Source organism: Anser anser (assembly GCF_964211835.1).
Source record: "Anser anser genome assembly, chromosome: 10".
NCBI lineage: Eukaryota > Metazoa > Chordata > Aves > Anseriformes > Anatidae > Anser > Anser anser.
In genome coordinates, this window is record NC_139730.1 from 11,840,477 (window position 1) to 11,853,354 (window position 12,878).

General features: G+C 55.6%; 2 protein-coding genes across 22 annotated transcripts in view; one reads left to right on the forward strand and one right to left on the reverse strand.

Moving 5' to 3' along the window:
• The first annotated feature begins 375 nt into the window (after positions 1 to 375).
• On the forward strand, positions 376 to 6,482 carry NR2E3 (nuclear receptor subfamily 2 group E member 3). 7 transcript variants are annotated; one of them, XM_083850501.1, is made up of 8 exons: positions 376 to 692; positions 1,202 to 1,352; positions 1,714 to 1,817; positions 1,895 to 2,149; positions 2,228 to 2,409; positions 2,558 to 2,789; positions 2,862 to 2,967; positions 3,050 to 3,306. In XM_083850501.1, exons 1-8 carry the CDS (start codon positions 635 to 637, stop codon positions 3,180 to 3,182), a joined length of 1,221 nt encoding a protein of 406 aa, XP_083706627.1. In that variant the 5' UTR covers positions 376 to 634; the 3' UTR covers positions 3,183 to 3,306. The 7 variants fall into 7 exon arrangements, with proteins under 7 accessions (XP_083706627.1, XP_083706625.1, XP_083706626.1 ...); XM_083850499.1 differs by having other exon boundaries at positions 376 to 1,352; XM_083850500.1 differs by having other exon boundaries at positions 2,558 to 2,967.
• The window catches only part of MYO9A (myosin IXA), a 188,244-nt gene continuing 179,260 nt past the window's right edge, over positions 3,895 to 12,878 (reverse strand). For 12 of the 15 annotated variants that reach the window (XM_083850479.1, XM_083850489.1, XM_083850488.1 and 9 more), the window contains 7 exons: positions 12,484 to 12,589; positions 12,235 to 12,366; positions 10,838 to 10,961; positions 9,713 to 9,766; positions 6,850 to 7,052; positions 6,508 to 6,650; positions 3,895 to 6,328 (listed from right to left, as the gene is read on the reverse strand). In XM_083850479.1, coding sequence (XP_083706605.1) covers positions 5,877 to 6,328; positions 6,508 to 6,650; positions 6,850 to 7,052; positions 9,713 to 9,766; positions 10,838 to 10,961; positions 12,235 to 12,366; positions 12,484 to 12,589 — 1,214 coding nt within the window. In that variant the 3' untranslated portion in view covers positions 3,895 to 5,876. The remainder of the gene's footprint in view (positions 6,329 to 6,507; positions 6,651 to 6,849; positions 7,053 to 9,712; positions 9,767 to 10,837; positions 10,962 to 12,234; positions 12,367 to 12,483; positions 12,590 to 12,878) is intronic. The other 3 variants (XM_083850482.1, XM_083850478.1, XM_083850487.1) reach the window with 1 other exon arrangement.

Consider the following 12,878-nt stretch of genomic DNA (forward strand, 5'->3'; position numbering starts at 1 on the left):
GGGGGAAACGGGGACATGGATGTGGGGCACAGCCCCACGCACCAGCAATAAGCTGCTTGGGGTGTGTGTGTGTGGGGGGGCTTCAATCATCTCCCTCGATCGGGGCTTGTAATTAATTGCTTGGGAGCAGGGAAGGGGGGAGTGTCACCCCCCCACACCGTAATTACCTTTTTTTTTGTTGTTATTCCCCTCTAAACTCCTTAGCAAGGGGCTTATGCGCTTACAGGGCCTGGTGGGCGCAGCATGGATGGGGGGGCCAGGACACCCCCCACCCCAACCTCCCTCCCGCAATCTCAGCCCTCCACTTTTGGGGGCGGCTGCATCGCAGTGCCCCCCCCTCTGCCCCATGTCCTGCCACAGGTGGCTTTGGTGGCTTTGGTGTCGCGGGGTTTAGGGTTACAGGGAGGCGGCCAGGCTGGGGCTCAGCACCTTTTTAATTCTTCATTGCGTGGCTGATTGATCGCCCCCCCCCGCGCAGACACTAAAGATTAAGACGGTGACAAACAGGCGGCTGCTTACACAGCGCCCGGCGCTAATCTGCCTTGAAGAGAGCACGGCCACGGCCCCCAGCCCGCAGAGCTGCCTGGCGGTGGGAGCAGCCCCGCGGCGGGGACAGGGACGGGGACAGCCCGGCATGGCTGCGTCGCCGGAGGGGTCGGTGGTGAGCGCCGGGCTGGAGGACAGCCCCTCGGGTAAGAGCCAGTGCCCCGCTGCACGGGTCTGCCACCGCTGTCCTTCGGGATGCTCGGGGTCCTCCACCGTGGTCCTTCTCAGGGATGCCTGGGGCCCCAGTGATGGTCCTTCTCCGCGATGCCCAGGGTCCCCCGTCCTTCTTCTGGATAGTCCCCGGTCTCCTGTCAGGGTCCCTGCAGCCCCCTGCTGTGCCCCTTCTCTGGGTTGCCTGTGGTCCCCGAGCACAGCCCCTTGCTGGGACACCCAGTGTCCCCAGCCCTAGGAACACCGTTCCTTCCCCATTTAAAAGTCCTGTGAGAGCTCATCACAGGGCATCCCGGGGAGATGCTGAGCCCTGTGGAGTCCCTGTTCCTGCCCTCTGGGACATCTGAGGTCCCCCGGGCTGGACCTGTGGAGGTGGGAGTGACCGCATCACCTGGGTGCTGGGGACAGTGGGGAATGGTGGAGGGGGACAAGGGACACGGGGGTGCCCCCAGTCACCCCAAGCATTGTGGCTCTGCTCCTGCAGGGCTGAGCCCGGCCCCCGGCAAGGCACTGAGCCCTGTGCTGCTGTGCAAGGTGTGCGGGGACACCAGCAGCGGGAAGCACTACGGCATCTACGCCTGCAACGGCTGCAGCGGCTTCTTCAAGCGCAGCGTCCGCAGGAAGCTCATCTACAGGTGGGCAGCGGGGGGACGGGGACCGGGGGACAGCCAGCGGGCAGGGGCCTGTGGGGATGGACAGAGACTTGGGGTACAGATGGGGACATGGCATTCACTGGGGTAGGACACCCACCAAGGGAGGGTTTTCACTGGGACAGGGCACCTGTAGGGCACAGGGCACCTAGAGGGGACAAGGCTGACTGGGACAGGACACCCATGGGGGACAGGACACCCATGGGGACAAGGATGTTCACTGGGTAGAGGCCACCCCCCAGAGGACAAGACACCCAGCAGGGACAAAGCGCTCCCAGCATGGGACACCCCTGGGGGGGACAGGGCCACCCCTGCAGGCACAGCCGGGTGCCACCTCTCCCCGCAGGTGCCAGGCGGGGACGGGGCTGTGCCCGGTGGACAAGGCGCACCGCAACCAGTGCCAGGCCTGCCGGCTCAAGAAGTGCCTGCAAGCCGGCATGAACAAGGATGGTGAGCACGGGGGACATGGCAGGGAGGGAGGTGACAATGGGGGGGTGGCCGCTGTTGATGCCACCGTGTCCCCCCAGCCGTGCAGAACGAGCGTCAGCCCCGCAGCACGGCCCAGATCCGGCTGGACAGCATCGAGCTGGACACCGAGCTGCCCCCCGAGCATGTGGCTGCCACACGCGAGGTCCCCTCGGTCCCCTGCCCAGCCCCGCGTGGCCCCGGGGCCACTGCTGCTGCCACCACCATCCCCCGCGCACCCACGCCGCCCACCAACCACCGCTTCATGGCCAGCCTGATGACGGCCGAGACCTGCGCCAAGCTGGAGCCTGAGGACGGTGGGTGGCTGCCGGCAGTGGGGGGACACGGGGGTTGCGTCCCCAAGGCAGGGTGACACCATGTCACCATCCCCACAGCCGATGAGACGGTGGATGTGACGGGTGGCGAGCCCGAGCGGGCGGGTGGTGAGTACCAGGTGGCGCCGTACCCGGCGGCTGGCCCCGAAAACGTCTATGAGACCTCAGCACGCCTCCTCTTCATGGCTGTCAAGTGGGCCAAGAACCTGCCTGTCTTCTCCAACCTGCCCTTCCGTGACCAGGTGGGGACCACCCCAATACATGAAAGGTGGCAGCGGGATGGGAACGGTTGGAGCCTCCCTGAGGTGTCCCTTCCTGGCCATGGGGGATGTTCCTCTGCCCACCTGCGGGTGCTCCAAGGGGGTTGATAGGGTTTTGGTCACCCCCAAGGTGATCCTGCTGGAGGAAGCATGGAGCGAGCTGTTCCTGCTCTGCGCCATCCAGTGGTCCATGCCCCTGGAGAGCTGCCCACTGCTGGCTGTCCCCGAGCCATCCCCCGGCAAGCTGCTGCCTGCCACCATGGATGTCCGGGTGCTGCAGGAGACCCTCGGGCGCTTCAAGGCGCTGGCAGTCGACCCCACCGAATTCGCCTGCATGAAGGCTGTGGTGCTCTTCAAGCCAGGTGAGGGGACACGCCTGGGTCCCCCATGGCCTGTCCCCACATCCCCCCCCCCAACACCTGCTGTCCTCACAGAGACCCGTGGCCTGAAGGACCCTGAGCAGGTAGAGAACCTGCAGGACCAGTCGCAGGTGATGCTGGGCCAGCACAACCGCTCCCACTACCCAGGGCAGCCCGTCAGGTATGGCCGTCCCCATCCCCAGCAGGTGCCAGGGACACTGGGGGTGGTGACACCACCCACCACCATCCCCTCTGTCCCCCAGGTTCGGGAAGCTGCTGCTGCTCCTGCCGGCGCTGCGCTTCCTCTCCTCCGAGCGCGTGGAGCTGCTCTTCTTCCGCCGCACCATCGGCAACACCCCCATGGAGAAGCTGCTCTGCGACATGTTCAAGAACTGACCACCCCCCGCCGCCACCCGGCCATTGCTCGTTGGCTTTCGGGACCCCCCCATCACACCCCAGGGCTGTTTGTCCCCTTGTCACTCCCTGGGGCTCCTCATCCTGGCCTGAACATGCCCGAGGTGGCGGCCAGGTCCATGGGATGCACCTCGCGGACCAGCTCCCAACCCTGGGGGGCTCGCAGCCCACCCCCCATTTTGTACTCAGAATAAAGAGGGCTTTTGCAGCCAGTCTCCTCCTGCCCTTTGTTTGGGGTCTGGCACTGGGGACACAGGGGACACCAGGCTGGGGTGGCCAGTTGAAAAACCAGCAGAAAAAACAGATTTCCAGCACCAAGCGGAAAGCCAAGAAGCAAAACCCACCCGAGGACATGGCAACGGGAGAAAATGTCACCTTTCTGGGGCACGTCCCCACGGCGTCAGCCCCCCAAGCATCCCCCCTGCACCAAAGACATCACCCAGTGCCAGGCGCTCCTCGTTACAGCTCTTTAATAAGCGAGGGGTTCACTCGGCCACCAAGCCGCTTTGTACAGCCACACGGTATACGTCGGAGAAATATTACACAAAAATTGCACTTTATACAGAATGACGGCCTTATTGCAGAAGGGAAGGGAACAACATTAATTAAGAAATTAAAGAGAACCGCGGACGCGACATGACAGCTTGCCAGCTGCCCCCCTCCCCGGTGCCGGGGGAGAGATAAATCATTCTCCTTTATATAATTACGCTTTTATTTCTTTTTTTTTTTCTTTTTTTTTAACAGGTAAAATTTATAGCGAGTATGACACAGGATAATATATCCTCTTACAATACATACTTTGTTTTTTTTCTTTTTAATTTACACTCAGCATACTTATAAATTACTTAAAAAAATTTCTGTTAAAAATAATAATTAACAACACGCAGCCCATGTCCTTTCCAGTAGTAAGTACATTCACTTGGTACGAGGAGCGGATCGTCTTCAAAACCTAACCTTTTGCCCCCAAAAAACGGCCATTTACCCTTGAGGGGGAGCAGCTGGGCGCTGGATCCATGCCGGGTGGGAAGCGGCTCAAACACCCAATTTTCCATGATTTCTGGGGACCTAACGCTGACTGCACCAGGCTCTTGCTGGGTGCTCGCGCCGTTTCCAGGCTTTTCCCCAGTAAATTCCTGCCCTTGTGAGCATCGCCGCCCTCCCACCGCGCCCCACTCCGGTCCTAGCAGGGCCCCGGCCCGTTTCGCCCAGCGACGGGGGTTTCATTCCTCCCGCTCCCACGCAGGGAGGCAGAGCAGGGACAACTCTTTCTTCCCCCATGCAGCTTAAATCATTTCTCCTTTCCAAATTAAAAAAAAAAAAAAGGAAAGAAAAAAAAAGAAATGAAAGAAATAAATAAAACATCCCTTGAAATAACTGGCACTTGGGCTGGGAAGAGGGGGCTGCGCTGCAGGACCGAACCAATGCCGCGAGCGCCGAGGGCAGGAGCAAGACTGGAAGGAGCCGAGCATCCCCAGCCCCAGTCAAACTAATGCAAAATACCCAGGAAGACGCAATTATTGGTATTTTCCCTCTTCTTGGTGTTTAGGGAAAGGAGCTGAGCCTCAGCCCGCACACGCACGGAACGAGCAGCCTATCCGAAAGGGCAGATCCAGCATTTATTAATCCAATTAGCGTCCCCGGGCTCCTAATCTCTCCTCTCTTCCAGCGACCGTGGTGCATCTCCGAGCACCCCGGCTGCAACCGAGCTGGTGCGGGAGGGATTAAGCCCCCGGTTGTTAGCGAGCACTGATAATTAGCGCTATTGCGGGCACTGCTTCCAAGTGACGCTAATTACAGCCCGGTGGATTTCTCGCCAAAGACGATGTGCGCAGTGACGTGCGCGCTGGCGCCAGGTGACGGGTAGGGACAGTGGGATGCCCGTGGTGACCCCACTTTGCCCATCACTTCCCTTGCCCTGGCACAGAAAAATAAAACTCCTGTCTGGGGAAAAATAGTTAAAAAAAAAAAAAAAAACTATAAAAAAATATTTACAATAAACTCCAGTAAGCCAGAATATAAACAGATAGAACTTCAAGTAAGTCCTTGATTATTATTATCATTTTTTTAATACTGATGGTCTCAAAAAACAAAACAAAACAAAAAAATAAGAGGAGGGTGGTTAGGTCACATTGAAAAACAAACAAACAAAAAATATGACTTTTGGCAGATTTCCTTAACACTTTTCCATGCACTTGGCTTTTGCTTGAATGACATGATTACAGCGCAGGGGTCTCAGAGCCCACTCCTGCTGGCAGCGCAGCCAGACGCAGGCGCCTCTGTGGGCTTTTGGGCTTTGCTTTCTATGCATTCCTACTTCCTCGCTTGATGATGGGACCTCCGTCCACGGGCAGCCCGGCACAAGGGTTCGGCTGCAGCGCTGTCGCCCGGACAAAGAGCAACGCGCCCTTCCCGAGACGGGACCCAGGGCTTTCCATTTCCCCACCGACATCCCTCTGTCCCTCCTCTGTCCCTCTGTCCCCAGGCCGCCTGCCCCGGCCGCTCCCAACCCCACACCGTTAAGGCCACTGCTGAATCCGTCCCCACCAGCCTTCTGGATTGAGCGCTCGTCTTCCTCTGGCGCTGGCGCCCAAGCAATTGGTGAGGAAGATGGTGACGATAATGATGGTGACAACAGGGGATGCTCGAGGCTTCGCCACAGGGCCGGGGGCTCGCACCTCACACCATGAACTCATTGTTCCCCAGGAGGACGAGCTGCTGGCCGGCGGCCCGGTCGGCCTCGGGGTTTCTCTTGCGGCCCGTGCCCCCCTCCGGTGGCTCTTTGGTTTTCGGGGGGGAGTTCTTCACACTCTTCAGTTTCTGCTTGCCCTTCTCTGGGTTGAAGGTCCCGCGGGTGGTGAACTGGGGGCGGTCGTCAGGTTGCCCCGAGGTGGGCTCGGGGGGTTCACCTGACCCCCCCGCTCGGTAGAAGGGCGATTTGGAGTACATCTGGAAGCGCTTGCGAGGCAGGTGGGGTAAGCAGGAGGTGGATGACTGAGAGGAGGAGGAGGAGGAGACGATGGAGGCATCCGCCGTGTCCACCACGTCCGGCCGCGTCCTGGGGTGCCTTCGCAGCCGGCTGGGCCCCTCTGCCTTGGTGGGACGCAGGGAGCTAAGTGCTACGCTTCGCTCTGAGGAACAGGGACCACAGGAGGGTTAATGGCCTGGATCTGGCCTTTGACAGGCACCTTGTTACTGCTCGCCCATCTCACTAACGCCAACCACGCTGCTACGTGCAGAGCAGGCAGGTTGACTGTGGAATGGCTTAACCAAAAAAAAAACAAACAGTTCCAGGGAGACTTTTACTCACCCGAACGATCGGAGATGGCTCCTTCAGAGTCAAAGTTTAGGTTTTCAGAGCTGTCAGCAGTGCCGATGGAGGCTTCGGATTCGAGCGTTTCATCATCAGAGGCACGGGGCTCGAGCGTCAGCATCTCAAACGTCAGCTCCTCCCTGTGAAAACCAATCCCGTGACCCAACAGGACTGAAAAAGGGGGGAAGGAAAACAAGAGGGACATGGAGAAGTCCTCCAGCTCATCCCAGGAACAGCACACCAACTCTGCAATGCAACCGCGCTCAAGTCATGCCCAAACTGAACCTATAGGCATCAGGCGTGGGAGTGAGCATGGCTTGAACTGAAGGCCAGACTCACTTTTCCTTCTGCAGGCTTTCGATCTGCTCAGTCAGCACCCTCTCCTCCTGCTGCATGGCTGCTTGCTGCTGCTCCGTGACGTCCATCTCCATGGCCTCCTCGCTGCTCATGGTCTCCTCAGGGACATCTGACACCGAGGGCAGGCGTACGGCGACGGGAGACGTTGGGCTGGGGTAGGTGCCGCGCCGTATGCGTCCTTTGCCCTGGAGATAAATGTTGGTGTCAAGCAAGACCCCAAACAGGATTACTTGGCAAGCCTGCAGGACATCTCAGGTGCCACCAGCTTTCTCCCCTGAGTGCTCCACTCCCAAGGAGTGGAGGAGATGGCCCCAGCCTCCACTTGCACCCCAGAGGCTTCAAATCTCATGCCCAGCTAGGAGATGTACCAGGAGCACTCAACGCACTGGGGAAGGTGGAGATGAAGCCAATGCACCTTGACCAGCTACGCATGACCCAAAAAAAGCCAAGCACATGCTGCTTCTACAAATCTGGGCGGTGTGAACAACGGTGTTGGCTTTGGATGGAAGGAAATGCGGGCATGCACATGGGGACACTGCCTGTTCTTGGGGTGCTCACCCTCCCTGGCAGGGAGGTATCACAAGACTCAACACAATGGTGCAACGGGACGGCAGGTTGAAGAGGAGGGTCTGCTAACCAGGTGGAAAATGGGAGGAAGTGCTGCATGAGAAAACTGGGTGAGGAACAGCTGGAGAGCAGCAAAAGTGAATGGTTGAGAAACATCTGTGAGCATCCTTCAAAAGTACAAGCCCCTGCAGGACACCTGTCAAATGCAGCAGTGCCAGAGCTACTGACTTCCACCTGCAGTTAAGGGAAGATTTAATGCAGCTGTGCCAGCAGCCCCCCTGTGCTGAAGAGCCCTGAGGAATCATGTATTTTTACTAGTATTAAAACTTCTGACTATGAAAATGGTCTCAAATAAGGGTATCATGGATGGAGGAATATTACACATGCAGCTGGACTCTGCTTTAACTTTGGAGGAACAGCTCCACAGACTTGCTCCACAGGGTAAAAGAAAAATGCTGGTTTTTTGATACGAAGGATGCTGTGGAGTAGCTGCCGGGGCTCACACGTTAGAAAGATTTTAATCACGACTGAGTCGTAACTGAACACAACCCATCATCCGAATTCAGGATCCTGAGATGACCAGGTCTTAGGACACCAGTGCAAGGCGGAAAACCCATCACTTGCCTCCACTCCACTCAAAAGCTGCCCTCGTCCTTCAACCGATCATATTATTTCTTAGGTGGTGAATACAGATCCCCCTTCTAGTTCTTGCTGTGCTCTGCCCTGTTCACAAGCTCATTGCAATGCATCTTCTCTTCCTATAAGGCTATCTAAGCACTGTAGCTGGGACATCTCTTGGTCTTTCTCATAACCCACATGCCCAGAACACAGTAAAAGAGAATCTTTTTTTTTTCTTCTTTGAAAGCAAAAAACTATCAGAAATGTGAGCAGGGATCTTTCTTCAAGCTACAAAGCATCCCTATACTGATGTCAATGGGACACAGCTTGTGTGGGAGGCAATGCTGAGCATTTCTCCCATCTGCAGTGTCTGTTAAGTTCTCCACCCCGTACAAATGCTGCTGCTTGGTGCTGAGACATGAGATTTGCTCCATTTTACCCTTTCATCTCCCAGTGTCGCACCTGGGAGAGCTTTCTCCAGCTGCAAAGAAGCTTCTGCGCCCCAGAGCAACGTTACTCTGATGGCAACCTCATCACGTGGGCTCCTGAGCTGAGGCACAGCCACCTGAATCCTATTAGCAAAAACCCCTGAGCTCCCAAAGATCCCCAGCACCTCGTGTATTGCCCTCCCTGCCTACGGGGTGGTCAGCAGCGAGCGGATGCTGCGGTGACGACGTACACGTGGGCTTTCAGCAAAGCCCTCTTCTCTCCCAGCTGCCACGAGTGGAAAATTTCCTGGCGGCTCGGATGTGCGTTTGCTCACAGCACAAGGGCTTGCGCCTCCGCTGCTGGCTTTCCTGCGTCAGCCGAGCGCTTGTCTGGGCTAAAATGAGGAAGGCCACACCACTTTCTGGTCTATTTAATGTGTCTGCTAAGACTGGTGTTTGCTCCAAAAGCCCCTGAGCAGAGGGCTTGCAAAACAGTGTCCAGGGTGGCATGGTTCAAACCCAGGTCTCCTTTTTCCCCAAACAATTGTGGATGCAGAAGGGTGGGGAGAAGCATCATGGGCTGAAAGTGGTGTAAAGCTCCACAAGCTTCCCTGTCATCCTAGGGCAGTGTTTGCGGTCTGTGTCTATCCTATGTCTATCATGGTCTCACTGAGGAGCGCATTGCTGCAGTGGCTCATGTTGGGATAGAGAGGTGAGGGAGGGGTGGGGACATTAGGAGCTGCTAGGTCCCCAGATTCATCCTGGGCTGTCCCAGCCATCAGGGTGCAGCTGGCCTCACATCCAGAGCCTTTTGGTGGATGCCTCGCCCTCCCCACAGCCTGCGGGATTTACCCACCATAGCCAACGCAACGCCTTCATGGCACGGTGCCTAAACGCATCCCGAGCAGAAATCGTGGATGGAAGGGAAGAGTCAAAGAAAGCTGAAGTCAGAGAAGCACAGAAACAAAAACACTAAAGAAAAACAAGATGTGAGGGCAAAAGCTGCTTTTCACGGAGCTGCATGCAGGGGCGAGGGCAGCCCTCGGGGGAGCCCGGCAGATGCGACCGCTCCTGCTCCTGGGTGGGAACCAGCTGGTCCGAGAGAGGCGCCTGCACGGGGACAAGACGGGAACGTCACGGACAATGGCCGGTGGCACGGGACTGGAATGAGCGGCGGTCACACACAATGGAGGGACGCGGCTGGCACAGAGCACCGTGCAGTTAATACATACCGGGATTGAACTGCGGGTTATGCTCATAAATCTAACTGCAATTAGTACGGGTTTCTGGATTAGAGAGGACATGAAAAGGAAAGCAGAAGGTTAGAGTGCACATGCCATCGCCCTCCAAAAGAACCATTTTTTGTTCATTTTTGTCTTTTTTTTAAACTGGGACGAGTGAGGCAGCTCTCTGCTGCATCTGCGCCAGCGCACGGCCGAGCCCCAAGCTTGGCAAAATGACTCTGGGAATTGCTTGGGCTTAGTCCCAGAAGCAGCACCCGTGGTCAGAAGTGCCTCGAGGGCAACAGCGGGCAGCTCGGCCCCGTAGCACAAACCCAGGCCGAGTCTGTCCTGATCCCACAGCCAAAAAGCCAAACGTAGCGTGTGTCGGCAGCCCGCTGGTGTGCCGGGGCGAGACGGACTCAGACCCCGCTGTCGCTCACCCCAGAAGCATGGAAGCTCGATGAGATGGTTCAGGAAGGAGCCTTGGGGGAGCTCGGTTTGGGTTTGGATAGCATTATTGAGCTCGTCTGCACCAAAAAGAGGACAAAGCAAGGCCGTGGTTATGGGTTGCTTCGGTCCAGGTCTCCCTGGTGTTTGTGCATGAGGTGACAGCAAGGTGGTTGTAAGCAGAGGGCAACCAAAGGCTTGATTCAACTTAGGACCCAATTGTTCAAGTGAGCAAAATAAAGCCTGAAATGTAACCAGGAGCCTCTGAGCTCAAGCGACTACATCTCCACGGTGCCTTCTCTCAGGCTTCTGGCAGACTTATCCCATCGCCTTTGCTGAACTCTTGTTTTTGTAAAACTCCCTGAAAACCCGGGGAGCTACCATAGGGCTGGACACAGGTCCTGTGCTGCCTGGGGTGGGATGGTTTGGCAGGTGCAAGGGGGCAGGGAGGCTGGAATAAGCAGGGGGAGGTACGGCAGGGTTGCTTTGGGTGAGAGGAGAGGACAGGAGAGAAGAGAGCATCAGAGCCAGAGGGAGGTCTGACTTTCCCTGCAGCAAGACAGAAATCCTCCGGGGCTGTGACGGACACACCATGGGAACACCCGATCTCCTCCTGGCTGCAAATTCCCTTGGAGCAGGGAAGGGGACACGAGTCTGTGAGCAGCAGGGACGGGCGCAGCATCTCACCATCGACCTGCGGATCAGGGACAGGCGGCTCTTGGCTTTGTTCTCAGCGAACTCCAGGCTGTTGATGTCCTTGAGGCGAGCCTTGTATTTGTTCATCTGCTCGATGACAATTAGTTCTACGCAGCTGGGGGGTAAAGAAAAGACAAAATTGGTGTCGGAATGGATTTTACCTGAGCTGCCCCTCCCTGGCACAAAGATCTGCCTTGCTTGAGAGCTCCAGCGTGCAAGGATGGAAAAACCCAAGGAAATTCCCTAAAAAGGGTGGTAAAGGACTTCAGATGGACCAAGGAACTTGGACTAGGGGAATTAAAGACCCCCAAGGGTTAAAGCAGAGAAACTCCTGCCCTGGGAAGGGAGGGATGGGACAAGGAAAGGAAGATGCAAACCTGTGAAAGGCAGGTTGCTTCTGAGCTGCAAATGCACGCAGACTTGTTTGCATGCAGCTGAGACAGTAACACAGCAACACAAGCTCATTTAGCTGTCTGAGCTGACTTTTTAATGCTGTTGGGATTGTGTTTGTGGAAAAACTTTCCGTGTAATAAAATTACAGGATGTGCTATAGCTGAAGTCTACAAGAGAAAGTACAATGAAATCCCTTGCTGGGACAAGTTTAGGAGATTTATTCAAACTCACTCAGAGGTAGGCAAGGGAGTCTAGCAGGAATGTTTTTGGTATTTAAGGCCAAAAAGGGTCCCACCAGGTGGGTCTCCAAGCATGTTCTGCTCTTCAACAATTTAATACACTTACTGGAGGCAAAAAACCTCTTTAAGTAGCCCAGCCCTTCGCTGGATGGTTTCCCACTACAGTTCATCTCAGATGTCTCCATTATCCATTTTTAAATCTATTTAGTGAGCCAGACTGAATTTGTGCAAGTGCTTCACTTTTTGTAAAACCTTTGCAATTATGTCAAATACCTTAAAGAAATCTAAGTACACAGTATTGCTGCCTACCAAAAAACCTCATCTTCTCCTCAAAAAACAAAACACAACCACAAACAAACAAAAAAATCCCAGCAAATTAAGTAAGAATAAAGACTTAGTTGTCTAAATAAGATTAACTACATCAGCACAAACTCCACTTATTCCTGCTAAGATCTGCTGGGCATGAAGGGTGCAGAGAGCATGTTTTAAAATCCTGGAGAGCGAGTTGATCTGCTCTGGTGGATCCTCCCTTACTTAATAATCCCCATTAACCACCGCTTGGCTGTTGAGAAAACATTAAATACTTCCTTAAGATGCAGTTAATATGCAAAGCTGTACAGTGTTTGTCATTTCCAGGCTAAAGCTCTCTATTTTTGAGCCACCTGACGGTACTAAAGGTTATTGAGTCGTAAGTGGTGACGTGGCCACAGTCACAGAGCAGGAGCTGGACCATCCCGCCCAGCGCCACATCCTTACGTGGTTGTTTTACTGATGTCCTGAACGCTCTGCAGCGGGTCCGTCGTGTCGGGGCAGCGGAGGATGCAGGGAGCGAAGACGATGGCCAAAGCATTAGCTGACATTCGGTTGGTCTCTTCCTGGAGGGCAATCCTAAAAAAAAAAAAAAAAAAAATACAAGGATTACTGGAGAAGCCAGGGATGAAGGCAGCTCCTTCGCCTCTGCCACTGGCAACGAGGAGTTGCAGCCTCCCCACTGGTCCCGTGTACCTGACGAGGTGGAAGATGAGGCGCTCCAAGGTGCTCAGATGGGTGCGGGAGAGCTGGTCGATGACCGAGTAGACTCCCCGCACCGTCTCCTTCCTCTCCTGCAGGCCTGCAGAGAACACACCACCCTTGTCACAGGCACTGCTGGAATCCTCACTGCAGCCCCTGCCACCAGTAAGACATCTCCAAGCCATGGGGGCTGCAGCAAGGGCTCTCCTCCCTCTCATTCCTCTCTCAGCAGGCTCTCTCTGCCCTCCTTGCACTTGGCACACTCTCAGACACACTGATTTCTTTTTTTTTTTTTTTTTGAAAGGGTTGTTTGTTACAGCTGGGAGCTGGAAAGTATACTGTACTGCTAAAAATGATGTTTCTACTTCTTTCTCCTGTTTAAAATGGTA

Bases quoted from the DNA above. Each gene is read 5' to 3' on its own strand.
- NR2E3 (XM_083850495.1), top strand. From the start codon at position 1,018: ATGCTGAGCCCTGTGGAGTCCCTGTTCCTGCCCTCTGGGACATCTGAG. The intron at 2,150-2,227 runs GTGGGTGGCTGC...CCATCCCCACAG, and splicing joins CAAGCTGGAGCCTGAGGACG to CCGATGAGACGGTGGATGTG. The intron at 2,410-2,557 runs GTGGGGACCACC...GTCACCCCCAAG, and splicing joins ACCTGCCCTTCCGTGACCAG to GTGATCCTGCTGGAGGAAGC.